This window comes from Stylophora pistillata, chromosome 7, assembly GCF_964205215.1.
Source record: "Stylophora pistillata chromosome 7, jaStyPist1.2, whole genome shotgun sequence".
In the NCBI taxonomy this organism is placed as follows: Eukaryota; Metazoa; Cnidaria; class Anthozoa; order Scleractinia; family Pocilloporidae; genus Stylophora; species Stylophora pistillata.
In genome coordinates, this window is record NC_142525.1 from 21301596 (window position 1) to 21319815 (window position 18220).

General features: G+C 37.4%; 1 protein-coding gene, 1 long non-coding RNA gene and 1 pseudogene across 2 annotated transcripts; 1 reads left to right on the plus strand and 2 right to left on the minus strand.

Annotated features, from left to right (window-relative positions):
* On the plus strand, positions 1-10896 carry LOC148727063 (uncharacterized). Its single transcript, XM_088728368.1, has 3 exons — positions 1-216; positions 3721-4572; positions 7961-10896. The coding sequence occupies exons 2-3, from the start codon at positions 3774-3776 to the stop codon at positions 8263-8265; spliced, it is 1104 nt and encodes a 367-aa protein (XP_088584494.1). The 5' UTR covers positions 1-216; positions 3721-3773; the 3' UTR covers positions 8266-10896.
* On the minus strand, positions 5140-5809 carry LOC148727064 (uncharacterized). Its single transcript, XR_015989910.1, has 3 exons — positions 5602-5809; positions 5421-5448; positions 5140-5218 (listed from the first exon to the last, which is right to left on the minus strand). It is a non-coding gene; the product is annotated as an uncharacterized LOC148727064 (long non-coding RNA).
* Positions 10897-11535: 639 nt separating the features above from the next.
* Positions 11536-14313, minus strand: LOC148727065 (uncharacterized; annotated as a pseudogene).
* Positions 14314-18220: the final 3907 nt, after the last annotated feature.

Below are 18220 nucleotides of genomic sequence, written 5' to 3' on the forward strand. Positions count from 1 at the left end.
TGATCACGTGACCCGACACGTGACCGGCGTCGTCGGCATTGTTGCCGAAAGGTAAGAGTTTGTATGGAAATCTATCGTCCCTGAAAGTTTCAGCGAAATCGGCTGTATATTTGTGGAGATATGGCTGTTTATTTTATTAAGGCAATTTAATCTCCTGACCCAGGCCTTAAACTACTTGAGCAGACTTTTGACAATTTACTGAACTTGAATTTCAAGGTAGGTTGATAACATTTTTGCAATATACTTACTCGGCAAGACTAACTACCACATCGATGATGGAGGTTTGCTGTACAAACGGCATCTTTCATGACATGACAAGAAATATCGCTGCATCTTGTCGTTTTCTGACAGCCTTTGTTAGTCGCTACGACCTGAGATATGTTACGTGCTTTTAAAAACAGTCACAACAGAAATGAAAACACCATATCGATGGAGGTCTGTGATAAATTAAAATCTTCAATCATTGCGGAAGCTTTTCGCGTAGTTATCGAAATATCTATCGAAGTCTAAGTTAAACTCGAGTTAAGGGGTCCCAAGAATGGGTGAGACTGAGTTAGACCCTTAGACTGCGAAATGCACATTACGGGATTTTTCCAAAGTCTTCACCCTCCAATAATTTGTTCTGTTTATTACTGCGTCATCACTTTCGATTTCTTGAATTCCGGTCGACGTAGGGTGCAACACGAAAGTTTTAATATAGTCTCGGATACATCTAAAAAGAGGATGAGGGAGAATACAGGGTTATAAGCTAAGAGAAGAAAGTGTAAGGTGTATGTCTTGAATCTGATGTCAACTTAGACGACTTTCATTTCTGAATGTTGGGGGTTTAAAGTTAATTTATGTAAATTTGCGTGTTACGAGGAATTTTTTTATTTTCATTAATGTGCATTTGAATCATTAAGCGTGAACAAGGAGATCATCGTTTAAAAACTCTATGATTTTGTAGGAAACTTTACTTCTGTCGTTTCTTTTATCTATTTTTACTTTTTTTGTCCTTTTTTTCACTGTCACGGCACACAAAGCAGTTTAAAACAGTCAAATAGAAAGCAGTTCGATTTTCGTCTTGGGTCACAGGTCAACGATAGTGATTTTGTTTAAAAAGGCTTGGTGAAAAGTCGCGTTTCATCGCGCTCTGCTCGTGGTCCACCTCATCCGCACCAAAATTGAATCATGACCTTCTCCTGTTGTTGCTGGGTTACTGTGTCATAAGTAGGATACATCACTATCAATCAATCAATCAATTTATTTAACGTGATCAGAACGCTTAGCTAAAAGCTAGTTTACAGGTACGCCACGAAATAAAAAGAAAAAAGGAAATTATAAAGCCTTGTGAAGGTATATAAATTTAAATAAATTAAGAATTAAGAACTAGAATATATAAAATGTAAAATGTAATCATTAAAAACAGGCTAATATTAAAATATAAGAATTTAATAATGTAGTCACCGAGTTGAAATATAATTAAAGATAGATCCTCACCGCGCTAGAGTCCCGTGAGATCTAATGTTTTTAAGTAATTTTTAAAACTAGTAAGTGTCTGTATCTTTCGAGACTCGTCCGGTAAAGCGTTCCATAGTTTCGATGCAGCATATCTCCATGATCTTAACCCGAAGGTTGTTGATTTTACTTTTGGGAGGTCCAGTATTGCGGTGCCCCTAAGATTATAAGTGGAGCACCTAACTGTTATAAGATCACGTAAGCTTTTTGGTCCTGCATCACTAGTTAATATCTTAAAGACAGTGGACAAAATTTTCGCTAATCGCTGTTCACGAAGACTTGAGAGACCGATACGCTTACAAAGTTCCTCATAAGGGGAGGACTTATCTCTAAAAACAAAACGGAGCGCACGTTTGTTCACCAACTCTAACTTGTCAGCTGACTTCTTATTACAGAAGTGCCACGTTTCGGAGCAGTAATTAAAGTGTGGTAAAATGAAGGCTTTATAAAGATCCCTTCTAGTCTCAAAAGACAACATTTTCTGCATCCTTTTTAACACAGCCACCTGTTGACTGACTTTTCTACATATTTTAGCAATGTGCTTTTCAAAATTCAATTTATCATCGATTGTCACGCCAAAAAGTTCCATTGTGTTGGATATGGGAAGTGGTGACTCCTCACACTTAAACACTGGTTCATCAGTTCCTTTGTGTTTTCCCAACACCATTGCCTGGTATTTTGAACTGTTCCTCTTCATACCATTACGCGCGAACCATATATCAGCACTAATAAGATCGTTGTTGATTGTTTCTTCAATTTTGGAGAGTTGATTGTCGGCGTAAAAGATTTGAGTGTCATCAGCGTAAGTGGACAGAGTGCACTTCTCGATGACATATGAAAGATCGTTCATGAAGATGTTAAATAGTAAAGGGCCGAGGATGGATCCCTGTGGTACACCATTGCAAATAGGTTGCCAATTGGAAAGTGTATTCCCTAGTCTCACTCTTCGGAATCGATTTGATAAATAATCTTTTATCAGGGTGGTTGTTGCTTCATCTGCTCCATATTCTTTTAATTTCAAAACAATCAGTTCATGAAGTAAGGTGTCAAAGGCCTTGGACAAGTCCATAGAGACCAGACCGATCAATTTGTTGTTATCAATTTCTTTTTTCCATTGTTCGGTTAGACTAAGAAGTGCTGAGTCGCAGCCGTGATATTTCCTATAAGCAAACACATATTTGTGATAAATTTCTTCAAAATACGGGCTTATTCGGCAATGAACAATTTTTTCGAAAACCTTCGATAAAGGTTCATATAAAGATAAAGGAACATCACTCATCACGATAAAAGTACATCACTCTCTTAATATTGAAGTGACACCTATAAAGTAAATTTTGAAAGGATGACCCCAATGTTTTTATATTCACCAACTATTACATCAATCAATTAGAAGCTTCAATAATCCCCCATGCGTCTGTGCCCGGGGGAGGGAAATTCGAAGCTTGCATGGATGGAGACTATGAATCGGAAGTGTCAATTTTCTTCTTCTTTTTTTTTTTTTTCTTTTCTTTTGTCTTTTCTTTTTTCGTAAATGGTGGTCAATGAGTAGAAAGTCGTGGTTACTGATCTGACCTTTACAAAAAGTGTGATCATCAGAAGCAGCACTTGAGTGAGGCATTTCTGGGGCGGATCCATCGTTTTGGTGGTTCGGTCGAACCCCCTAAATTTTCCCTCAGGACGTTGGAAATCATGTTTCCAAAGACCTAATTTTGAAAATCTCAGACCCCTCAGGAGGGGGGACAATTCTCCGAACCCCCCTCCGAACCCCCCTTGACTAAATCCTGGATCCGCTCTGGCATTTAAACACAATTTTGGCCCAGGGGGGGGCTGGAATTTGAATGAACCAACTCTTGAATGTTCAAATGTCAGGAGGTTTCCTGAGGGGAGGGGGATGTTCAAACTTCCAATTGATCGACACTTATTTGTGGTTATCAGCATGTACTTGCATATTTATGAGTCTGCTAGGTTCTGTACCGAACTTGTGGGGTACACTCTACTCTCAAACGTCAAATCCTAGTTTTTATCGTTTTCATGTGGCAACTTCCTACCCTCTCTCAATTTTTAATAAGTGCGAATGAGTAAGTGTCATGTCACGCAACTTCCGTTTAGTTTGATCGCTCATGGTTCGTGCTTTTCAGTTGTTAGCGTTTTTGTAATGGGGTGTGTTAAGTGTATTTGACATGTTACACTGAATAAATCACCTCTCAAAATATCTTTGTTTAGGTTGTTAAAGAAATTGTATCCAACTGCTGCGATCTCGAAAGTCAGAGCCAAACATGTCACTGCAGCCCTTTAGTGACAAGCAGCTGAATTATTTCAAGTTTGCCTCCATCGTGTTGAATGAGTTCGCAAATGCTTTGCGTCAAACGTTTAAGTCCATGTGGGACGACACTTTTGGGCATCAGCCCGGATATCAATTGTGGGATGACTCCACAGCAGTAAGAAACTTGTTTCTCGCGGAAGAGGGTGGCATGTCCAAAGTTCCTACACGCCTCTCCTATGAAGAATGGGACTGTACAGCCCTTTTTCACACCACCATATATGCGAAGTCCTTCGCTCTGCTGGACAGCACAGGCCGTAAGAGGACCCTTAGTGAGTTGTACTTGAGGCACCTTAAAATACCTCATGGAAAGTTTCATGTATCTGTGGTGAGTCCAAGTGGAAACCGAGCCGAGACGTTTACACTCGCGATTGATCAGCTTCGACTGTTAAGAAATAAACTTTGTCACTCACAGAAGTCGGAGATTGATAAACCAACATTTGACCGATACATGGAGCTGGCTAAAGAAGCATTCAAAGCTCTTGGTATCAAAACTGACCCAATTGATGTCATCAGTAGTTTGACAGAGTCCGACTTTCCCACAACAGCAGTTCGCAATCTGGAGCACGGTATCAATCAAGAGCTTCGAGAGCGAATCAAATTTCTCGAAGGCGAGGGTTCAAGTATTGATGAATTAAAGGCGTTGACAAATGCAATAAAGGAAAAAGTTGAAGGTGGAGCAAGTAAGGAAGATCTTGCTTTATTGGAGAAGAAGATGGATGAATTGAAAGAACAAAATAATACAACCCAGAAAGGTACAATCTTAATACACTTCTGTAGCTACGTTACATTTTTTAAAGGGTTTGTTGAAGAATCGACTTGATTTCTATCTTCACCGCTAAAATAGGGCAGAATGCGTGGTCATCATTTATTATTCATAACTGATAAAGAGGAAAATTTTAACGGGACCTCGCTTTGAAGGGCCCTAAATTAGAGAAGAATGGACCAAAATTGACCCACTAGGCTTCGTGAAACTCACTTTACTGAGTTTTAAAAGTGCATGCTAACTTCTAAATTAGTACACAGAGTTTTGAAGATCAAAGATTTGTCTACGATTTTTATCTAAAATGAAGGAAATTTCATGAAGTAAAAGAATTATCCTTTCGCGCCTGAAAGTTGCAGAAACCAACCTTTTGTTGACCCGAGAGTATTGCATACATTTTAATTGTTTGAAACAGATTGCTGAGAGATAAAAAATGGTATGCGAGGCTCACTTGAACAGTCTACTCTTGAATTAATAAGTCACTTTGATTCTTATAAAAATTCCAAATCACCACTATTTATTTAAAGCTACTTTCCTTATAACTTGCAAATCATGTTCCTTACTTTATTTGCCAATAAAAGAACTGGAATTGGTTTTTCATTGGTCAGCATAACTTTTTAATTTACATCCCAGTGCCACTAAAGTGGAAGAAAACAAGAACAAAAAGCATACTTAGTATTTAAAAATAAAATGTCAAAATAACTGTTATTATATTTAAATCAATTCATGGTTAAAAAAAAAAGACATTAAATTAATGAATAATATATTTGTGAATAATATATTCACAAATTTACTGATATACCCAAAGCATAATTTAAAAAACACATAAAAATTATGTACCTTAAGAACTGCATCAAACGTCAGTGGTCTGTTAAAACAAAGTGAAAAAAGCTTGAGTATTTTTACTTACTTTACTTTTCAAAGGTTTTTGGAATGAGCATTATTTAAAACTATTTTAAAGAAAGCAGCTTTGTGAAACACCTCAAAACTGAGATGAATACTATAATAAACAACCATTTACCTTGTCAGGTCAAACACAATTATAGCTGCAATTCTGTGAAGAAAACACTCAGGTTTTAATTAATTGTACATAGCAAAAAAAAACATATAGAATATTGCATTGATTTTTCTAAATTATCATTGAACCATCATACACTGAAGTGGAGGTGAAAAGTGGTGGTTATTTACCAAGCTACTTCCTGATTCAGTTAATATCCATCAATGAGGTCAATAATTGTCTTATTATTATCTGGCTGTCTCACAAGGACTGGGAACTACCAAATTCACAAATTTGATTGGCTGAAATCAATATTGAAAGCAGTCTAGATTTTCCCATTTAGACCAGCATCTAGACTGGTCTAGAAAAGAAAGGTACAAAAAATATAAAAAATTGGCATATATGACACAGCCATATAATAAACATCTTATTAACCGAGCTAGGTCGGTCTGTATGCCGTGGATAATCTTGACCTCGGTCGCTGGTACAGACCTCACTGCGTTCCGTCTGTACTGGCGACCTCAGTCAAGATTCTCCCATACAGACCTCCCGCTTGGTTAATAAGAACTAATTATATACCACACAGAAACCAACAAATTAAACTCTCCGTGCACAATTTTGCCTCATCTTCTTATGAGCAAATACTACTTGCTATTCACTTCCAAAACAAGCCAATCAGCACACACAAAAAGCACTATTCACTTGACAATGAGTGGTATGTATTAGTTATATATATATATACATAATTATATATATATAACGTGTGATAGGCAGAAAAAAATCAACTACATTTCATCCCTACAGACCTGTTTCGTGGATTGCCCACTCATAAAATCCCCTGATAAGTGGGCAACCACAAAACAGGTCTGTAGGGATGAAATGTAGTTGATTTTTTCTGCCTATCACACGTTATACTCGCTCTACTATATGTATTCAGCACTGTTTTACGGATATCGAGTTTAACTCTTTTATATACATATATATATATATAATATATATATATTAAACCCCTGAAGAGTGAAGCGATTCACGAAACAGGCTTGTCGGGAAATGTAGTTACGTCCTTTTTTCCTCTCGTAATATTTATTCTGCTCTGCTTTAACGTATTGAGCACTGTTCCACGCGAAAATCGACTTACAGACTTCCTATATATCATATTATATATTACATATATAATATATTATTTAGTATAATTTCAGAGCTGAGCAAAGAGTTTCCAGCAATCTGATTGGTCGAGCGGTTCCTTATATGATGCTATATAAACTGCTCTCGTCAGGCAGTGAATTTTTCTATAGAAGCTCTTGACAAGCTCTTTATGAGGGAGGGTCAGCAATGTTTAACTATAGCCTGCAAGCCAACGATAAGATCTTGAGACAATTTTAACAGGATTCAAAAGTTCGGAAAAAGCCAGGAAAAGCTGTTTTCTGGGCAGGTTTGATCAAGTGCAACATTTGCTAGGTCTGTAGAACGAAATTATTCGATGTGTGCTTGTGCTTGGTTTTTTATCTCATTCTGATACGTATGAGGTACGCATTTGACTTCATCTGAACATCAAGTTCATGTTTGTAATTTTCAGATGATTGCGCATGATTACACATTTACTTAATCAAAAAAGTGATAATCTGGTAGTTAACAGAAAATGCGTAAAAGCTTACTGTGAACATCGCGAAAAACTAACTTTTAGCAGTATCCTTTCCTTCTAAAAGTTACGGAACTTGGGGGTCCCCACTAGTTGTCTTGTCATTTTCCCCATCTTTTTTTTTTTTTTAATGCAAGGAATTGAAAGTCGGTTTTTTGTAGGTAATTTTACAGTACGAGATAGGACAAGCAAGACAAACTCGCTCGAGGAACACTCATCGGACTAAACAAGTAATAGCACGGGTGTCGAACAAAAAATAAACTTTCCAAAAGAGAATGTAGTTAAGGTGGATGGACCAGAAAGAGAAACATCACCCTCATCATCGGTCAAATAGGAGTTTTGGTTTTTGAAGGAGATCAAACAGAATTGCAAAAAAGAAGGAGAACAACCTCTAAAAATAATTCGAATTTCAAAAAAGTGATGCGACGCATTAACCTCAATGATTTCTTGCGCCCAATCGTTTTGATTTTGTTCGTTCAATCTATATCTTGCGTGAGTTTTAGTGGTTTTTTTTTTTTTTTGCTTGTTGTGGTTTTTTTTTATGTTGTGGTCACAATACTCTACCAGATCTTGTCAACGTCCATGAAGTGAGTGATCCTGCAAACAGTTCAATTTAAACAGCAGTAAACTGGCTCACCCATTATCCATGATGACTTACGATGTACGCTTCTGTACTAAGAGCAAGTTCTGTTCACACATGTTTTCTGTTACAAGATTCTTTTTATGCTCTTTTTATGCTAACAGACAAAGGGACGCAGATTCAGGCGAACGATGAGGAAAGCTGTTTTCTCCCTGGCTCGAAAACTCTTGAAATAGCTACAGTCTCTATGGGAGGCGAGAGCTCTGCAAATGGTGAACACAATCAGTTAAGTAGTCCCACATCGGAAGCTGCGGCTCTGTCACCTGCAGCTCTGTCGTCACCTGCAGTATTCCAGGGAGCACAAATAGGCTGCATCAATATTGATAAATTCTATGTTTTTCAAGGTAATGTGACCTTAACCCAGGATGGTAAGTGTAATCAGGTTATCAAAAGCCAAGAAGAGACATGATTACGCAAATTGACATAGCTAGCAGGCGTATATACATCGCTTTCAGTATCGAATAGTCCATTTTACAGTTGCATACTTGGTTGCCAAGCCTTTGAATGAGAGTGAGGCTAAGGGTGACCTTGTTGGGATACAGACATTGCTGCTTTTCAAAGGTAAATCACTTTGTTATCGTGCTAACTAGATACTGGTCTCTATCACAACAAGGTCACCTTCAGCCTCACTCCAAATCAAAGGCTTGGTAACTAAGCGCACAACTGTAAAATGGCCTATTATGTACTACTAATATGGAGTATGCGTGTGATAGGTAAAGGATAACAGATTTGATCAAAATGTGGTAAGAACAATGGTGGCGCGCAATGCGCAGCCGCTAGTGTCACTGTTGTTCTCGCCACACGTTTACGTCTTCTGTGATCTAGTGCTACGTGTCGCGGAATTTTGTTCCGCTCGCTGGTTTAACTGAGGACTGTATCTATCACACTTTCTACGTTCTATTTTAACATGGAGTTTATTCTTCCACCTCTCAAGGCTTCTACTATCGATCTGATTACAGTGTACGTGTACTTCGGTTTTTTGCAGTCTTACACAATACAGTACTATAATCTATCACATGCACAGCTTACAGTAATATAACTATCGTACGATATATCAAGCCTAATCACATGATCCCTTCCTTATTTGGTTCAATTAGCGCATGCAAAGTACATCAGCTGATAAACTGTGCACTAAGTTCAATTTACTGAGAATTGATGCAATCTATCACGTAATCATTTAACTAATTCCTTTTACAATTAATATTTGACTTATTCTTAATGAGCAACTAACTTATTCCCCGACACTACGAAACTTGGGCCGTCCGAACTTCTGGAATGGGTAACTTTTGCGAACTTTGCAATCGAGACTTGATACAAGTTAAGATAGCAGAGTGGCAACAACCAAACTGTTGATTACCTCATGAAGACGTGATTATCTAAACAGTGAGTGCCATTCACGTAATTGAAAAATACGTAATTTACGGGAAAAAAATGCACAGGGTTAGTAGTCACACAAATGTGCAACGATAGCTGGGTGGTGAAAAAAAATTAAACCAATTAATCAAAAAAGAGTAGCGAAAAAGAAAAACGGAAAATAGCTGGGTGATATTACTATCAATATTTGTACATAATTGTAGAGAAAACACGAAAGAATTTATTTAGGAAACATAATACTTAGAAGACTTAATCATAATGACTTGACAGTTTTTTCTTTTTATTCCTTGCAATACTATTTACAAAGGAGGTCTTTATCATAATCATTACAATTTCCTGTGTTGGTGCACTAGCTGCTTTGTTTTTCACTGATGATTCTGTAGATTTGTAATGGGACAGTTAGAGCAAGCAATCATACTAAGTCCACTCAGCTTACTCCAACCGCAGAATTGATTATAATAACCATAGCACTCATTCACCACTCACCTACAAAACCAGGGAATATCCGAAAAGGAGAAATATTTTCCTTTAGACAATGTCTCAACCGGAGATATTAACCCAGGTTTTAGAACTTTGTATTTCGCTTTCGTCGAAGATTGTAATGATTATGTATTTGGACATTTAATATTGCATGCGCTTTCTTAAATGCATGCAATTGTTCAATTTTTTCCGAAATTGTTTCTATGTAAATATTTTTGAGCTTTTCGTAAGTATATCATTAGCATGTTAACTATCGATTGTATATATTAAGCGCATACTGAAAAAAATTTACTTTTTAACTTGAAAATGACCGTCAAATAGTCGAAACGTAGTTGCTTTTAAACGTTAATTATAACATAACCAAAGTAAAGCGCGCGCTCTGATTGGTCAATTTAGCGTTCCCCATTTGCCCATGGGTGTACGCTGCTGACGTGAGCAAATGCAAAGACTATTTTTCCGCGCGCGCTTGTTTTTTCTGGTCGCGTAAGATTTGTTAAATAAAAGAGAACTCTTTAGCTACAATGTATCAATGTTATGTTATAAAACAAATGTTAAACACCACAGCGTACACTATTGAGTTATGGATGCACTTGAGAGGTTTGCTAAGCACTCAAGAAGCTAGAGTCGCTCTCGGCTATTGCCTCGAGCGACTCTTACGCTTCTTTCGTGCGTAGCAACCTCCCGCGTGCATCCATAACTCAGTAGTGTACGCTGTGATCTTTACCATTTGTTAATTTACATAGTGCAATAATAATGGTTATGATTAAATGGCAACAGGACTTCGTTTCGTCCAATTCGAACTCTCGTTTCGCGGTCGTTCGATTTTGTCAATGACTCGTATGATTACAGAGCGAATTGGACGCGAAAGTGCCTTTATAATGGAATTCCTCGCAGCTGAGAACGAAAATCCACAACTACCAGTGAACGCTTAAGGTGTTTATGTAGTAAACGAAATAATACATGGTTGCTTGGTCTAACAAATTTCTCTTCTCGTGTTTGACTCGATAATCTCACGAGTGAGCGCAAGTATTATCTTCTTTTTACTTTACAGTACTGGCAACGTCGAAGCTATTGAAATGATAGTATTGTTAGTAGTTCTATATAGAAAACTAACGTACTAGCAATAGTAGGTGTACTTAAATTGTTGTCCCCACACTTGACATAGATAATAAACATTAGTGACGCACCTCTCGACCTTTTAGTAGCATGAGATAGAATTCGGTCCCGCAATAGTGGAAGAAATTCCAAAAACTAAATTTTTTATTCTTGGCACTGATATATAGATATTTAGGGAGTTTAAGCAAATCACTACGGCTGGCGCTGCTACGGCTATCGTGGTTGACAAGGCTTGGGGAGATGAAACTGATCCTTGTAACTATCGACCTATATCGCTCCTCTCAATATTTAACAGAATTTTTGAAAAAATTATGAGCAATCGACTGAAAGTATTTTTCAACAAGCATGACATATTTTATAAGTCACAATACGATTTTTGTACGCGATGTTCCACTGAGCATGCGATCCTCGATATAGTCAACAAAATCCAGGCTAATATGGATCTGGGCACGTTCTCTTGTGGAATTTTTATTGATTTGCAAAAAGCATTCGACACGGTTGACCACTCGATCCTGTTACATAAACTCAATCACTATGGAATTCGTGGAGTTGTAAATGACTGGTTTTCATCGTACTTGTCCGGAAGGGTCCAAACCACACAAATAGGATCCTACATATCCCAAAAAGAAAAAACCCCGTGTGGGGTCCCACAGGGCTCCGTGTTAGGGCCATTACTGTTTCTTGTTTATATCAATGACATTTACAAAGCTTCAGATAAATTAGCATTTTATTTATTCGCTGACGATACAAATCTGCTATTTGGCGACAGAAACCTTAAATCTCTTGAAACAGTGGTGAATATGGAACTAATGAATGTTTATGATTGGCTAGCCTCAAATAAACTCTCTTTAAATGTAAAGAAAACCAATTTTATCATCTTCCATCTCAGCCAGAAGCGACTTAATTATAAAGTAAATCTGAAAATATATGATAATAGAAAACATTTCATTGACCTGGAGCGTAAAGACTATGTGAAATATTTAGGTGTACTTATTGACAGTAACCTTGCCTGCTAAACATCATATCAGTCATATTGCATCAAAAATAACTAAAGGCATTGGTATAATCTGTAGACTAAGGCATCTTGTACCATATTCGACATTACTAAATATATATAGATCACTCATTTATCCTTATTTATCATATGGTCTTGTAGCTTGGGGCCATGCAGCTAAGTGTCATGTGGAAAAAATATTGATACTCGAGAAAAGGGTTGTGCGATTAATGAACTTTGCCAACTATAATTCACACGCCATCCCTTATTTTGTATCAGCTAATATTATGCCAATTAATATGCTTTACGTTAGACTCTCTTCTTTCTTAATGCATGATGTCCATAACAATTTAACCTCCCCTAATCTTTCTGGTTTGTTCATTCTTTCCCACCAAATACACAATCATAATACTCGATCTTCATCTGCCGGTAACTATTACATAAACTATTCTAGGCTAAATCAACATAAAAACTCATTCTCAAGGATTGGTTGTAAAATTTGGAATAGCATCCCAGGAAACTTAAGGAATCTTCCAAAAGATATTTCTCAAGAAAAAGCTAACAACAATATTATTTCAAAATCTTCAAGTTCAAGATAGTTATGTTGACGTAGAACGAATAATCAATGATGTGTCAAAAGTTAAATCCAGTTAATAGTAGTGTATAACTTATGTATTCTTCTATTTATTGTCATGTGTTTCTATTTCTGTATTTTTATCTCATACTGTCATTTCTGCTTTTACATTAATGATTTAATATTTAATTTCTGTTTCTTGTATATTTATTGAATCTTTTGTTGAACCGAAATCTATGTAAGATGTTTTAGCGTCCACACACTGCCCGCCGAGACTAGCCATGCTATTTGTGGGTAGTGGTTAATCATGTTAAGTTAAGTTTAACGCCATTAGAATTAGAATAAAGGATAAATAAATAAAGATGGTCTAAGAAAATTATTTCTACTTTTTTTTATTAAAAAAAAAGAAAAAAAAAAGACCACAGAAATGAATCAAAGGCTCCTGTAGCATTCTTAGTAACTACTAAACATAGTTTCTTTCTTATTGATGTCTTTTAGACCTTATTCAGTCTATGTAGTAGTCTTCCATAGTTGGCGTAAGTAGTCTTCCAAAACTGGTGGCTGAACATCAAAATATTCAGCTGTTAGGTTACCGTATAAGCATGTCAGACAGTTCCGTAAAATGGCACCTACAATGTACATTTCTCCTACAGCACTCAAACCAATCTTTAAGTTTTTCTTGAAGTCAAGAAATTTAAAATCATTTGTGACGTCCCCAAAAATCCACTCCACTGACATTCGCACTTTACTCATTGACTTATTGAACAACTCCATTTGTGGAGTGAGCCTTGCTGTGTCCCTAAATGGGGCTTGCAAATGTATCCTTAATGGATATGCTGGATCACCATATATGCAGAGGGGCATGCCCATTGGTAAAAATGCATACATGTTTAAATCATGCAGAAAACTTGACTCTGCCAACGTAGCTGCATCATGCATCTCACCTTCTGAAAAGAAAAATAACCATGCAAAGATGAAATGTCACACAGCTCACATGTTCTAAAAACATAGCACCTGATAATCATAGTTGCCTTGAAAGGACCCTAATGGGCTACATTTTCTGAGGGTACATGTACACTCGATCACGACAGGTGGTCAATTTTTTTTCATATATTTTTATCTTTCGGTTAACTTCAAGACTTAATGCTTCCTATTTTGTTAAAAATTCATCTTTGCCAACAGTTAAAAACAAAATATTAGAATCATTGGTGTTTACAAAGGGGAGTGATGTAGCAACATTAGTTAGCTGAGTTATGTAGTAGAAATTCACTCCTATCTACTGGGCCAAAAAGATTGGCAATGATTCCATTTGGCAAACTCACAGACTGAAAACATGCACCTTTTATGTCCGTTATAAACTAGCCTTTGGTCTTTTCCTGGACGACTGATTGCACGCACTGTACCGTCTATAAATCCGAAACAATTACCAAGAGCAGCGCCAGCACGGTGAATTGCATTTGTGTACTCTTGCAGAGAAGGAATTGATTCCACTGGGTTAGTCTCTGTTGGTGATTGTTGTAAATAAAATTCATAACTTCTTTGATGATCATGTTTATAACAGGAACAGGACGTCCAAATAGTGCAATCATATCACTGAGGCGGCAGGAATAAGCAAAACGTCGCAGAAGCATACACAGTCCTTCAGTACCATCACATATACTCATTTACTGGCACTTTATGACAGGAGGGATACCCAAAGCATCAACCAACCTTGAAATATCTTGTTTTTCGACACGAAAGTCAGCTACACACTCGACCGCGTCTAAGGCATCGAAGTTAAAGAGTTCGTAGTTTTCGTGTGGAAACTCGGGATTTTTTGACTGATTAATGTCATAGAGGAGCATAAAATCGTCTTCGTCAATAATTGCATCAACATAAAATTCTAAAACTAAGTTTCTAGTCTCTTTAAACGACGCTATTTAATGAACACACGTCACTTACCACTTTCGCGGAAACGTCCGCGTACTTATTTTAGTCACGTTGGCTTAATGTTTACAAGTGACGTGCCGACGAGGTTCTGGTTCCCAGTTTTGTTCGGTTATGGTGTCACGTCCGCGTCATAGCTTTGTCCGATGCTTAAGGAGGCTCGAAAGAGTTTTCAACAATGAACAGCAAGCGCCAATCAGTAAAAGATATCAGGACTATCAAACTTATCATCAGGATAATAACTCGACATATGCATAACACTATGTTAGGGCAATCTTTTAAGGGGGTTCGTCAGGCATTATCTGTTGCCATGGCAACAGTACAGTAGTGCTAAAAGACCCTCTAAAACTCAGTTTTTGAAAGATATCTCAAAAACCAAGTCGGTGACCTAGTTTTTTTTTTCAAATTTCTTAAACGTCATCACATTCTCTACCTGTATACGTGATATAAAAAAAAACTACCTAGTAGAACTTCAATTATTTAGGAAAATGCTGTTTTAAAATGTAAAAAAATTTCCACTAAATAAATTTTCTTTTAATCTTCTTCAGGAATGCGTAATGATGTAAATAATTTGTATACAAAAAATCAGGGTAGGTCACCGAACTAATTTTCGAGATATTAGTTCATCAACTTAACAAGGTTTATTTCCGGTTTTTGCAATTCTAGCTTACACTTTTATATCCGGTCACGCGTTTTTAACTATACCGCTGACTTACAGGCTCATTTTCGCGAGGACGCGTTCGTGTCCGCGCGATTAATCGATGGATGCCCTCAGAGCGGAAAAATCGTTCATCCTGAAGATGGATTCACATTGTTTTGTAGTTTTACACCTTCCTGAAAAATAAGTCATCATTTGAGACTCAGACTGCTTACAGTTACGACAGTTGGAAATGAACTCCGGAGAGAATTCTCTAGCGGAATTCGATATATCATGACAAGTTGATTTTGCAGATGGCGCCAATGCCAGTACTCCATTGAGGCTGGTAATGTTGAGTTTCTCGTACACAGATTGTAGTGTAACATGAGACAAACCAGCATCTGCCAGCTTCTGGACCATGTTTGTTGAAAGATGAAGCTTTCCATCGAACGTCTGGATGGTATCTTGTCGTTGTTCTGAGAAGATGGCTTGATCGAAGGCCTTATTCAGCGATGCACATGCATTTACCATGATTGACCGATATAATTATTGCTTATGTGCAATTTGAAGTGGAGGAGTGAAAAGAATTTCTAGCGGAAAGAATTTGCATTAACGTCTTCCAGATTGTCACGAGCGTCAAACTCAGTGGAAATTAGGGTTTCGTATACGTCAGTAATTTGTTGGTCGTCGCTGATTTCGCGAATTTCTTTAATTTTCGAGGTACTAGAGGTATGAACAAGACTTGGCTTAATTTTTCTTTTTTTTTCTCTTTTCCACTGCCATAACCGTGAACTTTCATTATTCCATTTTAAATGGAAAACAAAAAAAAAATTTGCAATCCTTTCTTAACAAATGCGAGTTTGCCTTTTCGTAGTTGTAATTGACAGTGTATCGAGGGAAATATCAACAATCTTTCTCATAAGTTTAAGATGAATATTTTATTTTAATTTTACCGTCTGTTGTTGAATTAGAATTAATTTAAAGTCTCATCTACATTTTTACGATCCCTTCTTTACTGAAAATTATGTTTATTTTTATAGCAACATTTGCACTTCTCCATTTCTGTTCATAAAACTGTCCAATGTTTACAATCCTGGATCCAACAATGATTTCATTTTCCTTTTCATCTTCCAGTGAGTTGTTTAGGAAAGTTCTCGGTCATTTCATTTTATTAGGAGTCAAATACAATGCGAAACAAATCGTAGCACTCAGAGGTATCCACTTAAATTTCTCGCGGAACAAAGTAAGACCTACCGAATGCACTCGACACGACTTTATTGATGGGGTGTCGACTTCACCATCCTCCTTTAGCTTGTTAATTAAAATTTTTTTGACCACTTTCGGCAAGAACCCTGCCATCCGAACATTTTCCTACCTGCTTTCAAGAAGTAAACTTTCCATTTTTGTTTCTCAAATAACCACTTCCGCTGGAAACAATAGAGCTAGAGGTACCCGGCAGTTTTTGAAACGCTCATGGCGGCCATGTTTGTTTACAACTCGCCCGCGAATCTGATCGCGCGCGCCATCGCTTATTTCTCTCGCGAGTAATAAGCTTGCGTGTATCTTGGAATCCATTCTCCCCGCGGTCAAAAAAACCCTTTCGAGCCTCCTTAAGGTCCCTAACAATGGGGTCTAACTTGCTCAAAAAACATACAAACGCATACAGTTCTCGCGGTAGACCCCACTCGTTTTAGGATGGAGTCGGTCCGCGAGGTTTACGAGAGATCAGTTTACGAGCGAACCTTTTATCATGAACCATACTATGAGTGCTATATCAAATGAACCATCTATCCAAAATCATGCTATATCAAATCGGCTATCTCATGTAGCCTATGTAGGAATCGTCGTGTGGTTAAACGTGATCGAGAACCCAGCAGATTACCAGTGCGGACTCTGAAATGTCAGAGAAATAACAGCAGAAAGGTGAAGGAGTTTGTCTTCAAAGGTATCCGTGCATGCATACCGAAGTCTTCCAAGCAGGGTTTATCGAGGGATAATGAAGCTTAAATGTCGAGCAAATCGGTATTTATCATTGTTTAGCTGTTAAAGTTTGATGTGCTTGAACAAAATTCAGACCCATATATCGAATTATTGTAAATTTAAATGAGGCACTGGTGTAGAGAAGAACCCTGGTCGTGCTCCAATGTGCATTGACCCTAGCAAAACTATATCAGCGCCATATAGCCAAGGTAATGAGCAAGTAGTTGCACAGAATTCTGGTCAACAATGGATTGCAATGAGTTTGTGCTCTTTGATTTACAATAACAAACAAGGAATTAATTCTGTCAATGACCTCATGTTACTTATGGATATTGGAAATCAGTTGTATTCAGCTATGTCTCACTTAGCCAGACAATACTTTTTAATGCAGTCAGAATTACCACTGATGCTAAATGTATTTGACACTGACTGTGAACCTCAGTACAGCGAAAGCTACTCTGGCACTATTCACCGAGAAGCCACCTTAGAAGAATATCAATGCTATTGTTCTTTGCAAAGAGCCTTTGAATCACTTATTGCCGAAAGCTACACCAATTTTGTATTAGCAGTGGGGTGAACTGCTGTTGCTTTTTATTGTAATGGTATAAATGAGGGGTTCAAAATCTTTGATTCTCATGCTAGGGATTCTTATGGTAGAAGCCATGCTCAAGGTACATGTGTGCTGCCTGAAATATTGTCTCTTAGTGACTTGGTGCATTATTTTAAGAAAGTCCGCTAACTGAAAGTGAAATTTCGGAACAAGCGAGCAGGCAAATAGCAGCAGAAGAACCAAACAAACGCTTGTAAACATCCCAAGAGCCGTAATTTACGTCATTATTGCGCGAGACGGAAATCCTCAAAGAGAAACCGAAATGGAGAGTCTGAGTTTTGATGGTTCTCACGCTCAAGCGAACACTTGTATAGTTATATAGTTTCGTGTTCAAAAACAAAATAGAACAAAACAGGAATGATGAAAAATATAACCAAACTGGCAGAACTGTTAAAATTCATACAAACCATGACGGTTTCAGAGCAACTGCAATCATGTATAAGTACCATATGTTAATTAGTGTTGCTATTTCATTGGTGTCCCCAATTAGTCCGTATGGACTAAACACATTGACGCTTAAATAAAAGTTTTATTTACTTACTTACTTACTTACTTACTTACTTACTTATGCTGAGGTCCATCGCGGCTAGCTTATCAAAAGTAATAATTCGACCTCCCGAAATATTTCAATTTATGAACTATTGCAGAGTGTGAACCTAGATGGTTGGTGAAC

Excerpts from the sequence above, each read along its gene's own strand:
- LOC148727063 (XM_088728368.1), top strand. The coding sequence starts at position 3,774 with ATGTCACTGCAGCCCTTTAGTGACAAGCAGCTGAATTATTTCAAGTTT. Across the intron at positions 4,573-7,960 it reads AAATAATACAACCCAGAAAG|ACAAAGGGACGCAGATTCAG; the intron begins GTACAATCTTAA and ends TTATGCTAACAG.